Genomic DNA, 17895 nt, shown 5'->3' on the forward strand with positions numbered 1-17895 from the left:
AAAGAAGCCTTTGAACAAACCCTTATAACACTAATATAATCAAATATAATACCGGGAAATTTTTCTTTCTCTTTTACAGGTGGAGAAATGCATTTCTTTTTTCCAAACACATCAGAAAGATGTACGTGCAGTCACGTGTGTTCTTGCATGCTCACTGGCACTGAGAGTTAGTGCTGAATCTATGCAGGTACAATATATATGCTGTATGGAGACCCTATCAGAAGGCTGAGACTTGCATGCAGCAAATAGGTTCATCTCCAACCTTTACAGATGGATCTACTCATATTAATGAAAATCTACCATCAGAATCAAGTTTGATAAGCAAGGGTCACATAGGCTACATTCACACTGCTGTCAAAGTGCTATGGTATGGCGGGCACACGGCACCGCTCACACCCGCCCCTCTCCATAGGAATATATGGCACACAGCGCTGTATTCCGGGGAAATATAGGACATGTCCTAGGATACGGAGCGGTATGGTGCTGCACGTGTGTTGGCTACCGTGTACCCATTGCCGTCTATGGGGGACGTATATCGGCTGTATATTTGTCAGCCGTATATACGTGCTTTTAGCCTTACTCATAGATCCGTGCCTCCTTTCTTCAAAAATAAAGTCATACAATTATGCTAATGAGCCCAAAGGGCTCCTAGGACGGTTCCCTGAGCCCCTCCATACTGCAGATTCACAGGATGTTAGACTGTCACCCTCACCCCTACTCAGCACCTTCCACTCCCTCTGCTGATGCAATCTCACTTCAGCACAGGAAGTTTCAGCACACAGTGGGAGGGGGAAGTGCTCCTTGCACACTAAAACAACCTGCGAAGCTGCAGCATGGAGCGGCTCAGGGGATGCCCCAGTAGCCCTTCAGGCTCATTAGCATAATTTTAAAAGTTGATTTAGGAAGGAAGAAGGCTATGGATAGCAAGGAAGATTACCACAGTTACAGTGCCTGGATCTATGAGTAAGTGTTTCCGGTATATCATGCTTGATTTTGATGGTAGATTTTATTTAAGGTTCGAACTATTGGGGTGCAATAGTAGTTGTTTCACCTGAGCCCTTTTGCGTGAGGGGTCCATATAAAAGGTTTTGGACCAAACAGCTTTAAATAATGCTATTGGATTATTTATAATAATAAAAACTAATACTCTTTGTGGTCATCCCTCAGTGGAATACCCCTTTAATGCTATTTATTGAACTGAAAGGTTAGATATGATTTAAGAAGGCAACTGTTCCTCAAATCATGGGAATTCAAAACCCTTAAAGCAACATGACAGCAGAGACACTGATCTGTAAATAATAAAGACATAATACATATGTAATTAGTATACATTGAAATGTACGGCCTCCAAATACAAGTAATTCATCTCAAAGCCCAGAATGTTTGGAGGCTCTTTAGGGGGTTAGACTGCAGCAAGTAAGTTACAGGTGACAATAAAAGCAAGGTCTCCAAATATGTTCTCTACGTACAACTTTCTATACGTCAACAGTTCAAACAGAAACTTTTTACTCATATATATTTACTAATATTTATTCCAATACTAATACTAGAGTATTTAGATTCCAAGATAAAATATGAATCTTAGAAAAGTAACTTTTTCCTACATTTAAGGATGAGCACATGTCTCTGGAAGAAGCAAGTGACCTATGCAAAATGCATTGCCTCTGTGTGGCTATAATGGTCATTGTGCCACTTTCACATCGAACAAGAATAAGAAAACTAACTACACAATGGAACAAAAAGGCTGTCTCATTTTTAAACACGGTGAGCATTTATTTATTTTACCTTTATAAATGTGAATGGGATGTACTGCTGAGGTGCTGCACATGTACTGTACAGGAATTGGCACATGGATATGTGATTTTTTTTGTTCTTGTTGCAGAACTGTTATATATCCCAGTTTATTACACATTCTTATAAATGAATTGAATGCTGAGATAAGTTAGTGGTAAAATCCAGAGCAAAATAACAAAAACTGTGACATAGGTCGGTTTCACATGAGAGTCTAAATATATGTTATTTGTTATATGTTATTTATTTTTAAAATCACATTGTCTGTTTCTTTTATTACTTTTGGAGTTTCTTTTAATCTCTGCTTAATTTGTTTATATTCTTTATTACCCAGTACACTCTATGTGAAGAAATTGCTTTGACTCAGATGAAAGATCACATAAAAGATACGCTGATTGATTGGACCTATGTCTCTGACATAAAAGATGATTTACTGCTAAAAAACATTGCAAATTACTATGAAAAAGAAAACAACAAAGGTAGGCATGTGCCATAATGTGAATTTCACCACCGTGGGACTAATAAAGGTTTATCTTATCTTATCTTATCTTAGGCCTGTTTACAATGCAGACTTGGCATGAGATTTGCATGTATTTTATTTCAGCATAGGTTGGCCAAAGGTATACATATAGAGACTACAATTCTTATATGTGAGAATTATTATGTAGCTCAGTCCAGTTTTGGCAATACATAACTTTTAAGGTTTTTTTTTTAAGGTACAGTACTAAGTGTGATGCAAATTGGGATAGATTTATAATACAGGTTGTTTTGGATATGGTGATATGAAATATGTTATGGCTATTATTTTATTAACTCTTTTAAGATAATATCGATTTGTCACTGAGAAAGGGTGGATTTTTATTTTATATGAGACTTTTTTTCTTTTTTACTAATTGCATGCAAAATAATAATGCATTATGGCTGGTAAGCCCTAACAATCCTGGAAGCCTTCATTGGTCCTCTGACTTCCATGGCAATGCATTGGCACTTCCCCCGTGGTATATTGGCAATGCCTTCCCTTTTATTTAACATGGTCTCTTAGAAGTTGCAATCACATCAGACCACTGCATTTATGTGGTAAAAGGGCTGCAATTGCTTTTAACACCAATGGCAAACCAGAAGGAGCCTGCTGATGTTGTAGTGCAGGAAAACAGCGACCACCATAAAGTAGAGTTACTCTATATAGTTGTGCTCCAGGACGTTAAAGTAGATTGTGAAATGGAAATAAATTATATGCAAGTTTTTTGTGTTTTTGCCTTTGTTTTAATACTTGCTTCATATTTATTCCCCTTTCCCTTCTGGCATTTTTAAAGGACTTAAGAAAAACAATAAAAACGTATGTCGCCATGTTTTTTTCCATAGAATTTAAATTGGAATTTGGCAATGAAATAAATCAATTGTATACCTTCTTGTGGGAGACAGCTTTAAAATTAATCCCTAAAAATGAGCATTGGTTATCCTGTGAACTTCGAAAGTCATCAACACCTTTTCTTTCTGAAGACTCAACAGTACACGGTAGGGGAGTTAAAAATCCTTTTTTGGCACCTGTGAAATTAAAAATAGAGATTGTAAGTAAAATCTTAAAGATTTTTATGTGGCAGCCGGAATGCTTAGGAATTGCATTATAAAATAGGTTATGTTGCCTATTCCAGTGTTATCAATGTTGCCCTTTAGTTTAAAATTGCATAATTTGAGGATTGATTTTAATATACAATAATCACACATTTATGTTCTGTCATGACATCTTCTCTCCTAAATATGAAATGGGTTGGACCAAACCCCCCCCCCTTAGCATGGCATTTCTAAAAGAAATTAATGAAGCTGCAAAGTACCTGCATGACCTTCTGTTTAATTGAAACAAGGCAAAATAACCCCATTTTTGAGAATGGAGGGAGTCTGAATATGGGGATAAGTCATAACTTGGTTCATTCACCTTCAAATCAGTTTCACATGTTCACTTGTGACAGATTTGTTACAGAAATGTCTGCAAGTGAGAAGAGAGGAATCATCATCGGTAAAATGTGTTGCCCTCTCCCTTCTGGTTCCATTAAACATTACGGCTCACATTTATTAAAGTGTTTGCGCCATTTATCTGTCTGACTTTGCATTGAAAAGAAGGTGCAAACTGCTTGCACATTCATTTATAAAGTGTTTGCACTAGTTTTGTATCCCGGCTGCACTGTGTCCAACAAGACAGAAAAAATGTGCACCTAAAAGGGCGTGGAAGTACATAGTCGGAGTTTGCGCCACGTGTATTACTGATGTGCGCCACAATTGTGTCTGCGCCACAAATCGGCAGCATGAACAAAGTTTACAAAAAAAATAATGGTGCACACTTCCAGAACAGTGCAGGGGGTGCCATATTAATGAAGTATTGATGATCTGGTGCACCATACACACTCCAGAGGTAAACTGCACATAGTACAGACTGCACTTGTCATAAATGTGGCCCTATGTGCTGATGTCACATTTATGAAAGGAGAACCATTTACTGGTCTCAGAAGTCCTGAGTTAAACAGCATGCACAATGAATCTGATACCAGCACTTCTGGTCAGATAGGACCAGAGCAGCAACATTTGAGCCAAGGACTACTTGAAAAGGCAAGTTTAGCTTTTTTCTTTTTTTTTAGCATCATTTGACCACAGCTAATAATTAATTGCAGTAACTTATACTATGGAGGACATGAATTACTTGGTTTGGAACACAACTTTGGCACTAAAATTAACTAATAACGTGATGAGGTTGAAAGGTTCAGACTTCTAACAACAAATGACTGTGTTCTTGGCAATACATTAATTTCTGTTTTTTAGGCTCTCAATATACCTTTTCCGATGACAGGCTCCTTTAAACTTTCCATCAGTTAATTTACTATAATAGTATTATTTAAATTTTCATGCACATTGAGAAAAGAAAATTAGAATCTCAGTTCCTGTGTCACTTAGTTAATTCCAGTTTTCAGTACTGCACCCAGCAGGATGAGCTCTAGCCACTTCAGACCATGGGAAGTCACCTCCTTTCTCCAGGATTCCACTTCAATTCCTGTGTTGTGCCCTGGTCTTTAAAGGTCACCTTTTAAAGAAAACCTGTAACCAGCGACCCCCCCACTCCCACAAATTACACACAGTACCTTTTAGATGTCTTTATACATGTCACTCTAAAGGGATTAGAGTCAACATTCTTCTAACAGAGACTTGTGTCCTCTGTTCCAGTAAAAGAGGCGGAGAGCTGTAGTATACAGTTAAAGGGGTTCTCCCACAAAAGAAAATTCTGACATTCATTATCTAGTGATGCTAGCAAAATAATAATTACAATTTTAATCAGTTTTATTGCTGTTTTAGCTCCAATCACTCCCTAGGCTGCTCAATGCAAAATCCCAGGGTGTGGACGGGGGCTCTCTAAGCAGATATATTATTATCCATCTAGTTCTGTGGTTAGAGTATCAGGGTACAGGTTTATATACAGTTTCATCTGCCTTCTGACATTCTACTGACAACACACTGACAAATATAAAGAGATGAGACAGATGAGATATGCATGAGATGCTTATTACACAGAGGCATGACATACAGACAGTGCCAGACTTTTACACTGTCAGCTCTGCTACATTTCACAGATATTTGCCTGTCTCCCACTTCCCCCGGATCACTTATCTCCTTGTAGTTTGTAGCTTCTCTCACGATGTGGTGTTGGCAGGAAGTGAATCAGTGTATGTGTCTATGTGAGCTCTGTGCTAGGACTGCAGGGGGCGTGGCTACAGGCTCAGAGCAGAAAGACACAGAAACTTAGCAAACACAGCTGTCACACATAAATCCAAGATGGTGGCCACCCAACTCTAAAGTCGGAAGTTCGTGTATAGGGGCAACTGAATTTGTGTACACCAGGACTGATAGAGACAGGTTGGACTTATATCTGTGAAATTCTGTATTTTTGTTTATAACAGTGAATTAGAGAATGTGTTATTTTGTTTTTCCTGAGTACATATAAGAAACTTGTCTTTGTGGGAATACCCCTTTAAGCTAACCCACCCTCCTCACTGCCCTGACACTACTAAGCCGGATTTAGAGAATTGCGGAGGATGGGGAGCAGGTGAGAGCGAGACTATGGCTTTGTTACTCGTCTCTGCTATATCATTTACAACTCGCTGAGCAAGGTGGCGGTTGAGAGTTATGGCTGTGTAAAGAGAAATCCACCTTGCTCCTCAGAAATTCTTTTAGTTGGGCTAGTAGTGTCAATGAGGAGGTGGGCTAATTTGACTGTTTACTAAAGCTCCCGGCCTCCATGACTGTAACTAAGGACATTAATAAAAGTCTTTTTTAGTAGAATGTTGGCTCTGTGTAACATGTATAAAGACAACTAAAAGGTAAGGTGTGTGGTTAGTGGTGAAAGGATTCTCTGGTGACAGGTTCACTTTAAATGATGTGTGCCCCCTGACTGCCCATGACTTCCACTTAGTTTCGGGCCCGATAACTGGAAGTATCAGAGTTATATAGGAACCAGAAGCTGAAACTGGGTAAGTACCCTAGCCCCATGAGGGTTCTCAATGTTCATGAAAAAACCCTTTAACTTGTAAATAACAACCATGTAACAATTACAGCTACTTTTATAACTCATGTAATCAAATTATTTCATTCTGTAAGTTGAAAAGGAAGAAGTTGATCCCGTTGGGTTGATACCAATGCAATCGGATATCATTGAAGATTTTGCTGGAGATATGATAAAAGAGCTGCCTATAATGTGCAGGTATTCAGATTTACAAAGAGCAGGCATGGGCTATTCACTTTTATAACTGATAATAAAATTTGATTTCATTGTTCTATTTTGTAGTGATGACCCTCGAATTCCGTTGTTAATGAACACAAAAACATTTGATGAACTTTTGCATTGGCATACAAAGCGCCCACTAAGTGATGACTATGACAGGACCAAGAATAACAGCAATGAGAAGAAATATGGTATACCAATGATAAAATATAATAATGCTATAGATGAATAGATGATAGTTAAATTATTTTCTTTAATCATCCCTACCTTCTGAGACCCAATACTCTAGCCATATAAAGTTTTCTGTCAACATGTAAATTTTTTCAAATAAATGACAAATATTTTATAGTTTAAATCAAAATTACGTAAAGTGGGGTTTCCCATGAAACAAATGATGCCCTATCCACATAATACAGCCTAACTTGCCGATCGGTAGGGGTCTCAGTGATGACAAGACCCCCACTGATCACAAGAACAGGGGTCCGATGTAACCCAGTTGGACCCCTCCTCGCTCCCCAAGATGAGTGGAGCAGCCGATCACGCATGACATATAATGCCAAGTATGGTGAGTTAGGGCCTAACTTGTTTCGTGGGAAACCCCTTTAACCCACCACTTTCTAATAAAGGGTTTATTATTTAAGAGAAAGTTTGAGCTTTCTTAGGTAAAGTTCACTTTTCTTTCATATTTCATTTTTTACTGCTGTTGCACAACAAAAACACTCCTTTACCCTTTTGCTCCCAAGTACGTATCTCAAAAGATGTCTCAAAGTGTCAAATCAGTAGGAATAGATAAGATAAATCATTGGTTCTATAGTATAAAAAACAATGGTCCTATTTTTCACTGACACTCCGTACTGCGCCTTTAATGCAGGTGGTCCAAGTGCCGTCACCCTGCTGAGCCCAGCTGTGTCATTGAACAGGTGGAAAGAGCAATACCAGAACAGAAAAGTCTGCCTCTGTACTAATGGGATGTTCTAGAATTCCCTTTAAAGATCATGCCTTAAAAGCTGTAAAATACTACAGACCCTTACCCTGTATGCAGAGAGCTCAGCATTACGGCTCATTTTAAGTGGTTGAGGGTGTTGATGAGCTGCATAATAAATGTGTAATTCCTAACACTTTTATTTTTGTGACCATTCTTACTGAATTTTGATAAATGGAAACACAGTAAAGCATAATACTGACATTTTGAAAACAGTGTGGGAGATTTACTATGCTTCTTTTCCAACAATTTACTTGCAGATACAGCATGTAAAAATCTCAATCTCCACTCGCTTTTATGTTTTCCGACCCACACAACACTTTGGTTTTGACGCAGTAATTACTATAGTCATATAGTATATGTTGAGGCTATAGCTGAAATCTCTGCCAGGGTAGACTTCATCCAAACAAGTCCAACCTTGCGGAGATTGGATCAAGATCTACTAAAAAGATGGAGCCTCTTATTCTATTATTATCATTATTTTTACTGCATCCACATTCAAGTACTTTTTTCTGTTGATTATTAGGGTCGGTGTTTTGGAAGCCAGTCTTATTCCCTCCAATGTGTCAGAAAAACAAAGAATGCATTCACCATTGTTTCGTTTTTTATTAATTTACCAGTTGCTTATCTGCAGAATATTCCTACTGTCCCTCTGCAAAATATCAATGATGAAATATTGTAAAATATTTTTATATTTTAACAGACAGAGAGAGAGGACTACGTGATTATCAAAAACTACAGCTTTTTCAATATCGTTATGGACAATCTTTAGGTGTTAAAACATCTAAGAAGATTGTATTAAAGAATGATCAACCTGAAGAGAAGAGTTCTGCTTATGTGGCTTTTAAGAAAAAGGAGCCCCAGGTCAGTCCATAAAACTCCTGTTACTCAAAGAAAATACTTTTCTTTTTTTACAATGTGATAAATGGCTTATTAATGTAGATAATATTAGTACTGATGGACAGTATGAAAAAAGTTTAACTATTTTAACAGTTCCATTTCTATGAATGTGGTTGTTTATTGACAATAAGCAATATAACTTATAACTGAAATATTTAGAAAGAACATATAGAAGCATTAACAGGATGTAAATTGTATTATTAGTCATATAATACTGTAATAATACTTACACTAATAACACAAACACTAATAACACACTGACAATCAAAAGGGTTACAATATTTTGACGTTTTGACTTTCATATCCATATCTCACCATCAACTACAGCTTTGAATGTGAGACTACCATAATTTATTAGATGATTAGATAATCTTTGCTACCCCATTCATTTTACTTGCAACTATTTAGAACATGTTTAGTAATGTAGAATGTGGTCATCTAACTGCATTACTACTGTTTTTCTCAAAAAAAATTTAAATTTACATTTTTTTTGTTAGCTAGTTATTTTGTAAACCTACCTGGTTTTTAACACTGCCTGACACCTTATGGGCATGTTCTCGATCAGATTAGAACATGTCTTTATTGAAATGTAATCCCATGTCTCTGTACATGTTCCTAACATTGATGTGTACTGGTCGACTCACTTTTATTTTTTTCTTCAACTCTACCCATATGTGTTTTCTTCAACTTTACTCACAGCTTGAGCCTGGATACTGGTAGGGCCTCAACAAATGTCTCTGTCATCCTGCTAAAACACAATGGGGGGAATTTAACAACACTTCTATGCCAGTTTTTGGTGTAGAAGCGTTGATATAATCGCATATTCTTGCTCATTCCGCATCTTGCGCATGATAGTGACTACGCCACCTCCACTCCATGATGGCGTAGAGGAGATATAGAGGGGTGAGGCCACCGGTGGAGTGGATGGAAATGGAGCATTCCTTCCCCATGCCTGCATACTTTTTAAAATCCACATGGCATATGATAAATTTTCAAGTGTACAAAATGATTTATGTTATAGGATACAGCTCAGCATTAAAACCACCATCAATCCTTATCCAGTATCTTTGCCTGTGAAACAACCCCATATTATCAGGTTTCATCCTCTTAACTTGTTCCTTCAATTTCTCAATCCATTGATTCCCTTTACCTTGATTCTTCCAGACCCATGTGAATCCATCAGAGCCTAGTTTATTGACTTTCATCTTCAACCTCCAAATCACAAGTTTGCAATCTTCTACTATAGTTTGGAGTTGATGGACCTGTGTCTTTTTTTAATATTCTACTTCCAACCTAAGCAACTTTGCTACTGTTTACCATATGAGCCAAGCATATTTATAATGATCTTCAACTTTTTTTCAGGGCCAACTTGTTGATATTTTGTATGGATCAATATCTTGGCTTTAGAATGGATGGACTTCATTACATATTACCTGTCATGGTATTCAAATAATGTAGTTTGGCTATTTTCTCTTTTCGTGGAACATCTTCTTCATTGTTTCTACTCGACGTGAACCAGTGGCCTTCTTCTTGGGAATCTACCTAATAACATTCTGAGCTATAAGGGAATATGAGAACAGGTTGTAATTTGTAGAATATAAGATTAAAAAGATTGTTCCCACCACCAGGAGCAAAACAGTAACAATGCAGTTACATGACAAGAATCTGCCGACAAAGGTAGATCTTGCATACCCTCCCACTTTCTATACTGTTTGAGTGATAGTCAAGTAAGTGTGAAAAAAATCATATCTGTACAAAATAATTCACTTTCACTTTAATGGGAACCTGTCACCACATTTTTTACAAAAACATCTAGTGACAGGTTCCCATAGTGTCCTATTATCTAATTGACAGCCTTCTTTTAGCTAAAATGGTGTACCTCAGATCTCCATAAAATATAATTTATAACCTTTCATTGCATCAATAGATATCTTTAGCAAGTTGAGAGGGGAGGCGGGGTGGCCTCCTTGGGCTCAATCCAGAAGCTACTCCTGCCATCTCAGCATTCAGCAATAATGTCATGTAACCATGGAGGCATGCTGTGATTTCATGTGTTCAGATATATGCATGGGGTACAGTTTGGAGGCTAAATGACCTTAGATAAGGTCACCTTGGTCACATGACATTATTGCTGAATGCTGAGAAGGCAAGAGGAGCTGCTGGATTCAGCCAGAGGAGGCCATGACCCCCTGACATTCTCTAAATATCCCTGGATACCATGCAAGGTTATAAATTAGATTTTATGGGGATATGAGGGAAACTATTTTTAGCTGAAAGAAGGGTGTCAGTTAATTAATAGGGCTGTATGGGAACCTGTCAATAGCTGTATTTGTGAAAATACAGATTCCCTTTAATCACTGTATGAAATAAAAACACTCTTACATATTTTGATTCTAGATATCAGCTAACAAGTGAATATCTAGACAGTGAAAGCTCATTTAAAAACTGATGCTAAACAACAATTTTACAGAAATCTCAAGAATAACCTCACATATAAAAAAGTCAAAATTAAAAGTAATATAAAGTTACGTTTCCCATTTTTCCCATATTTCATATGAAAAATCTAAATAAAAAAGGGATGGTTTCAAGAAAATCAGATCTATGGAAGTATTATTCCACATATTACACATTGTCACAGAAAACATATTTACAATGCTCAAATAGTTTTTGGATATTCATTTTAACATATCTTTTCAGAAGAAAAAAAAGGACCAAATAATAGAAGAGAATTTAAAGAAGACTAGGGCTGAAGAAGAAAAAAAGGAGATGGGAAAATGGAAGACTATGGCTGCGTCTCTAGAAAAAGACGTCATGGTAGATTTTTTTTCTGGTTTGCAAAAGCTGGAAATTTTTATCAAATCTTTTCAGACACCATATGTGAAGTACCAAGCACAGCTAAGAGCATTATCAATCTGCTTTGATAAATGGTCTGAGGAGTGCAAAATGAAATGTAAGTATTTCTACTGCAGAAATAAAAACTAGATACATTGTAAGATTTAGCAAAGGCTAAAATCCTTGCATCTATATTAAATTAGCTCAAAATCTTTATCCAGATCATCTTCATTGGTTTGTTTTTTACCTTCTACCTAAATGTATTGTGTGAAAGAGATATCATTGAAATATAGGCTTCATTCCATTTATCTAACGCTCCATACACATCAACGTTTGCTCCACGGAGCCATAACCAAGGCAAAGAACATAAGGTTGGAGATAGGGCGCTCTTCACTCCTCTCCATAGGAAATAGAGCGGCCGCCAGACTCAGTGTGGTGCGTTTAGATACATAGTGCTTACCTTGCTGTAATTGGTTGTCATAGAAGTCTAAGGGGGCCATGATTTGGCCGGAATTTGTGCAGCCAGATCACAGCACACAATACAGTTGTGTGCATGAAGCCTTGCTATAAGGTTATTGTTTATTAGGTTGCCAGGCAAACTAAAAAAAACACATACCTCTAAATGAAGAGCTTAGTTTCTTGTTACTGTTTACCCAATTGTCATATGTGATATCCCCTTTTAAAACAAAAAATGCCCATATTGTGCTGCACACCATTTTCTTTCTAGAGTTCTGACATTTTTCTTTTCTAAGGTAATCTTCTAAAAAATCTTCTTTAGTAGCAACAAAGTGTTCAGAGATTAACCTCTTCTTGAACTTGACCTAAAGAATCAGCTACAAGCTGCCTCACTTGCAATAATGCTTTGTTTTCTCTCATGAAATAATGTAGTAGCAAATCCAGTGAGATTCCTACAAGTATATGCACTTAACACTAACCTGGCTTGTAACTAGCCTGGCAGTTTTCATCACATGGAGGGGTAGCATGTAATAAATACTATAAATCAGCAGTGAAACAGATACAGGAAGTGTAAGGGTTTGTAAAGTCTTGTGAAGACCAAAGGTTAACCGCTGCTTTGCTGTGTACATAGGGTTTAGAGAGCAGAAGGTGGGGAGGGACGCTGTATTAAAGCATAGGGCACAGTTTGAGGTGCAGAGAAAGACAGAGCAAATTGTGAAGAATTATAGACAATGTAGGAAAGAACAGGAAACACAATAGCCTTCTACTTGACTTTTCTTCTACTTGACTTCTGCATCCAAAGAAATGCAGATACAAGGCTTTCCTCATGAGCAGAATCACATGACCTCCCTCGCCCTCTAGATTCAGCAGTGAGCAGCAGCCCCTCCAGCAGTTCTAGTTTCTTGTATAAACAAGCTACTGTCTGACAGACATAACTGGCACAGACGGGAGAAGTTGCTTCTGCATAGACAGGCTAAAATGAGGAGGATAGCAAAGAAACTGCAGGACATCAGTAATGAAAGTAATAGGCAAAGTTATCTTACAACACAAGAGCTATTAATAAATAATATCCCGTGTTGCGCTTTGATATATATAAGCAAGGTTGGTAACATAGTTATATGTCTAAGGTCATTAGGTAAGAGCATCCATTATATTAAAGAACAATTTATAGATCAGTGGGGGCCTGGGTATCGGTGCCCTTACAAATAATAAGCAAGGTTCCTTGTAGCTTTATACAAATAGAAATTATAAATACCATAGTACAGCATTACATATGGCGCCAAACAGCAAACAAATATAGCAGTCAGATGAAAGCTACTAACTAATACAGACCACACAGCAGACAACAGATAATAAGAGACCATAAAAATGGAGACTCCAGAGCAGAAAATAAGAGACACAGATATTTTATTGTCTTATTTGTATAACCCATTTCAGCTAAAGATAAAAGGGACATAAACATTGCTGTGGAAATAATGAAAAGAATCCAAGAAATCTTGAAGAATAACCAAGACATTCTACAAAAAGAAGACAGACAGCGGATAGCTACTTATCTCAGTAAGCTTGGTTTTGACAACCTGGCTGTTTCATTGAGGCCTGAAAAGGTATATTTAACTCTGTTATAAAATTGCATGTAAATGTTCTACCACAGTACAATAGACCAGGCTTACATTCAGAATAGATTTTCCAGGGAATGTAATGATGCTGTTTAGAAGCACTATTCCTAAAATTCTCTTTCTTGTTCCATAAGACACAATTCCCCACAAAAATTGTGCTTATACATTTAGCTGTTGTCAGCATATAGAGCATTCTTAGCATTCTGCACTTTGGCTAGGTCCAGATGTACATGTCAGAACTGTGTGCACACAATGCACTTATGATGAATATGTCACTAATATAATTGCATATTACAATAATGAGTGGAAATAAGTATAAATATGCTTTAATAGTTACCCAACTCTAAGGACGAGTTGACCGAAAGTAGATGTGCAGTTGGAGTTGGTTCTGTTCGTTTCCAGCTTCAGTATATGGGACCACATTTGAAGAGGGATGAGAGAAGTGATCCGGACCCAAGAGTACAGCACTTCATTCCAGACACATGGCAGGTACTGTTATAAACACAAATATACATGATTCAATATATAGTTTACTTCCCTCTGCCCTTTTAATTCTTTTTGTTTTCATTAAGTAATTAATTTAAATTTTACATTAAGAAATGTAACAGGGTTAAGTAGTGACCAGAAAGGACACATCAGCAATGTGTAGGGAGCAGGAATTTGTTATAGCTGTACTGTTTCCTGACCACCCACTGTGTATTCACGGCAGGCGGTTTGGGTCCCTAAACCCTGATCCGTAGCATATTTACAGCACAGGTTTTAGGGGTGTAATCGGGAAGCCAGATGTTGGATCCCTTGCTATGGGCAGCTGCAGAGAGCATGTGGGGAGAAGACAGAAGTGGTAATTACTGCTTCTGTTGTCTCTTCCTCTCGTTCACAGCTTTCAAACAGAGCAGTGAGAAGAGTAAACAGCTAGTCACGTGATTGCCAGGGTCCTGGCACTGAACTTCTGCTGCTGGGACTGTCTAGACCCAGCACAGCCTAAGCATTGACAAATGTACCTGTGTCGCCTGTAACAGTTTCAGTGGAAAAGATAAATGTAAATAAAAAGGTAAAAAATAAAGTAAAATAAAGCACAAAAAAGAAAAAGAAATTATATAAAAATATACCCCCCAAATGATTTTGCCCCTCCAGGCAATAACATTATCCTATACAACAACCATTTACTCTTATATAGACATGTGATACATCAAATTTTGTGGCAGAAAATCCCAAACACTATTATAATGCGGTACGGTGCCGCACGTGTGCTCCCGTAGGGCGCCGCAAGCCCATAGAAGTGTATGGGGGACGTATATCGGCCGTATATAAGTCGGCCGTATATATGTCCCCCATACTGTAGTGTGAATGTAGCCTAAGGCTGTATTACAGTAATTAAAAAAAATTGCTAAAATGTAACATCATTTTGTACCATTTTTTAAATTGTAGGCCTAAAATTTGGTTTAAAATAAAAAAACTGAAAAATATGATGCAAAAATCACGTTGCTACCCAAGAAAAGGAAAAATAATAAAGAAAACGAACAAATATAGACCGATGGGAGGGAGTTTATAATATTAATATAATTTATTAATTATAATTTATAATGCCTTGTCTGACAGTTTTCTGACCAAAAGAAAATAAGTCAATTAACTAAAAATGGAAAAGTAGGATTTTAAAACCTCAACTTATCAAGATGCTTTTGAATAACCTGTAGAGGGCTGTGAATACAGCCCAGAATTCTCGTTTCTGAGAAAATGTTAGGTTTTCCAAATTTTTGAATAAAGCTTTTGAATAAAGCTGTATGCATATACACTCACCGGCCACTTTATTAGGTACACCATGCTAGTAACGGGTTGGACCCCCTTTTGCCTTCAGAACTGCCTCAATTCTTCGTGGCATAGATTCAACAAGGTGCTGGAAGCATTCCTCAGAGATTTTGGTCCATATTGACATGATGGCATCACACAGTTGCCGCAGATTTGTCAGCTGCACATCCATGATGCAAATCTCCCGTTCCACCACATCCCAAAGATGCTCTATTGAATTGAGATCTGGTGACTGTGGAGGCCATTTGAGTACAGTGAACTCATTGTCATGTTCAAGAAACCAGTCTGAGATGATTCCAGCTTTATGACATGGTGCATTTTCCTGCTGAAAGTAGCCATCAGATGTTGGGTACATTGTGGTCATAAAGGGATGGACATGGTCAGCAACAATACTCAGGTAGGCTGTGGCATTGAGAGAAGAAGAAACCAGTCTGAGATGATTCCAGCTTTATGACATGGTGCATTATCCTGCTGAAAGTAGCCATCAGATGTTGGGTACATTGTGGTCATAAAGGGATGGACATGGTCAGCAACAATACTCAGGTAGGCTGTGGCATTGCAACGATGCTCAATTGGTACCAAGGGGCCCAAAGAGTGCCAAGAAAATATTCCCCACACCATGACACCACCAGCCTGAACCGTTGATACAAGGCAGGATGGATCCATGCTTTCATGTTGTTGATGCCAAATTCTGACCCTACCATCCGAAAGTCGCAGCAGAAATCGAGACTCATCAGACCAAGCAACGTTTTTCCAATCTTCTACTGTCCAATTTTGATGATCTTGTGCAAATTGTAGCCTCAGTTTCCTGTTCTTAGCTGAAAGGAGTGGCACCCGGTGTGGTCTTCTGCTGCTGTAGCCCATCTGCCTCAAAGTTCAACATACTGTGCGTTCAGAGATGCTCTTCTGCCTACCTTGGTTATAACGGGTGGCGATTTGAGTCACTGTTGCCTTTCTATCAGCTCGAATCAGTCTGCCCATTCTCCTCTGACCTCTGGCATTAACGAGGCATTTCCGCCCACAGTACTGCCGCTCACTGGATGTTTTTTCTTTTTCGGACCATTCTCTGTAAACCCTAGAGATGGTTGTGCGTGAAAATCCCAGTAGATCAGCAGTTTCTGAAATACTCAGACCAGCCCTTCTGGCACCAACAACCATGCCACGTTCAAAGGCACTCAAATCACCTTTCTTCCCCATACTGATGCTCGGTTTGAACTGCAGGAGATTGTCTTGACCATGTCTACATGCCTAAATGCACTGAGTTGCCGCCATTTGATTGGCTGATTAGAAATGAAGTGTTAACGAGCAGTTGGACAGGTGTACCTAATAAAGTGGCCGGTGAGTGTATATTTTATAAAATCTTACAGCTGTGAATTGCAGCCAGTGGGTAAACTTCTGGCATAAACAAAACTTTACCAGAGGTCACAGGGGGCAGGAGGTCCTTCTGTAACTAGGAAGTTGGGTTTCCTTAAAGAAAATATACAATCAAAGTATGATAAACTAGGGACACTTACTCATAGATCCAGGTACTATGACTGTGGAATTTTTCTGATATTTGTTATTCATGGCCTCTTGCCTCTAAAATCAACTTTTAAAATTATGCTAACGGGTCCAAGGGGTTACCCTAGTCCTTCTGTGATCTGGCTCTACACTGTCACAACCTCCCCTTGCTTTCTCAGCATTTTGACATAATTATACACTTCCAGGAAAGTTTTATGTGTTTTATCAGACTATGAAGTATCCTTCTTATATTCATCCAATGTTCTCGAGGTGAATGATAATGAATCTGTTTCTACTCTCAGAGAGAACTTCTTGATATCGTTGACAAAAATGAGTCTGCAGTAATCGTAGCACCAACATCTTCAGGAAAAACCTATGCATCTTATTATTGTATGGAAAAAGTTTTGTCTCTAAGCGATGAAGCTGTTGTAGTGTATATTGCTCCCACTAAGGTGAGACTATTATTTTTTTAGAAAATCAAATCCATGCAGAAGTACTTGAATGTAGCTTTGTAAAGAGTTGAATGAAAGCCTTGTATATTACCATTTCTCAGCACCAGTATGACCTGCTATGCATATTAATAGCTCTAACCCTTTGTTATTGTTTTGTAATATTATGCAAATTATTATTTGTTGTAAAACATACTAATGACATACTAATGAAATGCTTTCTTCTCATTTAGGCTCTAGTAAATCAGGTTGTGGCTACTGTAATTAGTCAGTTTAATAAAGATCTACCGAATGGAATAGCATTGTGTGGGGTTTTCACTCGTGACTATCGCACGGATGCTTTAAACAGTCAGGTACGTATATTTTTTTATTGTTATATAAACATGTGAAAAATAATCAATATAAATACCCCATGAAAAGCCATGTGTGATAAAATTGAGATTGGACTTTAAGCTATTTACTATTTCTGTGGTTATCAATACATTTACCCATTATGGAGTGACTTTTTGTCTATATGCAAAGTTTATTTGCATTGTTAAAAATGCACTCATATACTCCACTGCCACTTAATCTTCCAGCTTTCACTTAATTATTCTTGTTTTCTCAGGTGCCTTGTAGTTTATACAGTGGGTTTTTCACTATTTGTTACATTGCAGCTAGTTTGTAATATCAAAAAAGTTCTTTTTTTTCTCATTAATGTACACTCTGCACCAAAAAAAACAAAAAAGTAGATATTAATTTATTAAACAAGAAAAACTGAAATATCACATGGCCATAGGTATTCAGACCCTTTGCTCAGTA

General features: G+C 37.7%; 1 protein-coding gene across 1 annotated transcript in view; it reads left to right on the forward strand.

Annotated features, from left to right (window-relative positions):
- Nucleotides 1–17895, forward strand: part of DDX60 (DExD/H-box helicase 60) — a 129619-nt gene that overhangs the window by 64191 nt on the left and 47533 nt on the right. The window contains 12 exon segments of the mRNA XM_072120049.1: nucleotides 80–187; nucleotides 1612–1764; nucleotides 2126–2270; nucleotides 3154–3306; nucleotides 6430–6532; nucleotides 6617–6744; nucleotides 8239–8399; nucleotides 11133–11385; nucleotides 13161–13327; nucleotides 13673–13828; nucleotides 16948–17097; nucleotides 17328–17447. Coding sequence (XP_071976150.1) covers nucleotides 80–187; nucleotides 1612–1764; nucleotides 2126–2270; nucleotides 3154–3306; nucleotides 6430–6532; nucleotides 6617–6744; nucleotides 8239–8399; nucleotides 11133–11385; nucleotides 13161–13327; nucleotides 13673–13828; nucleotides 16948–17097; nucleotides 17328–17447 — 1797 coding nt within the window.

This window comes from Engystomops pustulosus, chromosome 1, assembly GCF_040894005.1.
Source record: "Engystomops pustulosus chromosome 1, aEngPut4.maternal, whole genome shotgun sequence".
Taxonomy (NCBI): domain Eukaryota; kingdom Metazoa; phylum Chordata; class Amphibia; order Anura; family Leptodactylidae; genus Engystomops; species Engystomops pustulosus.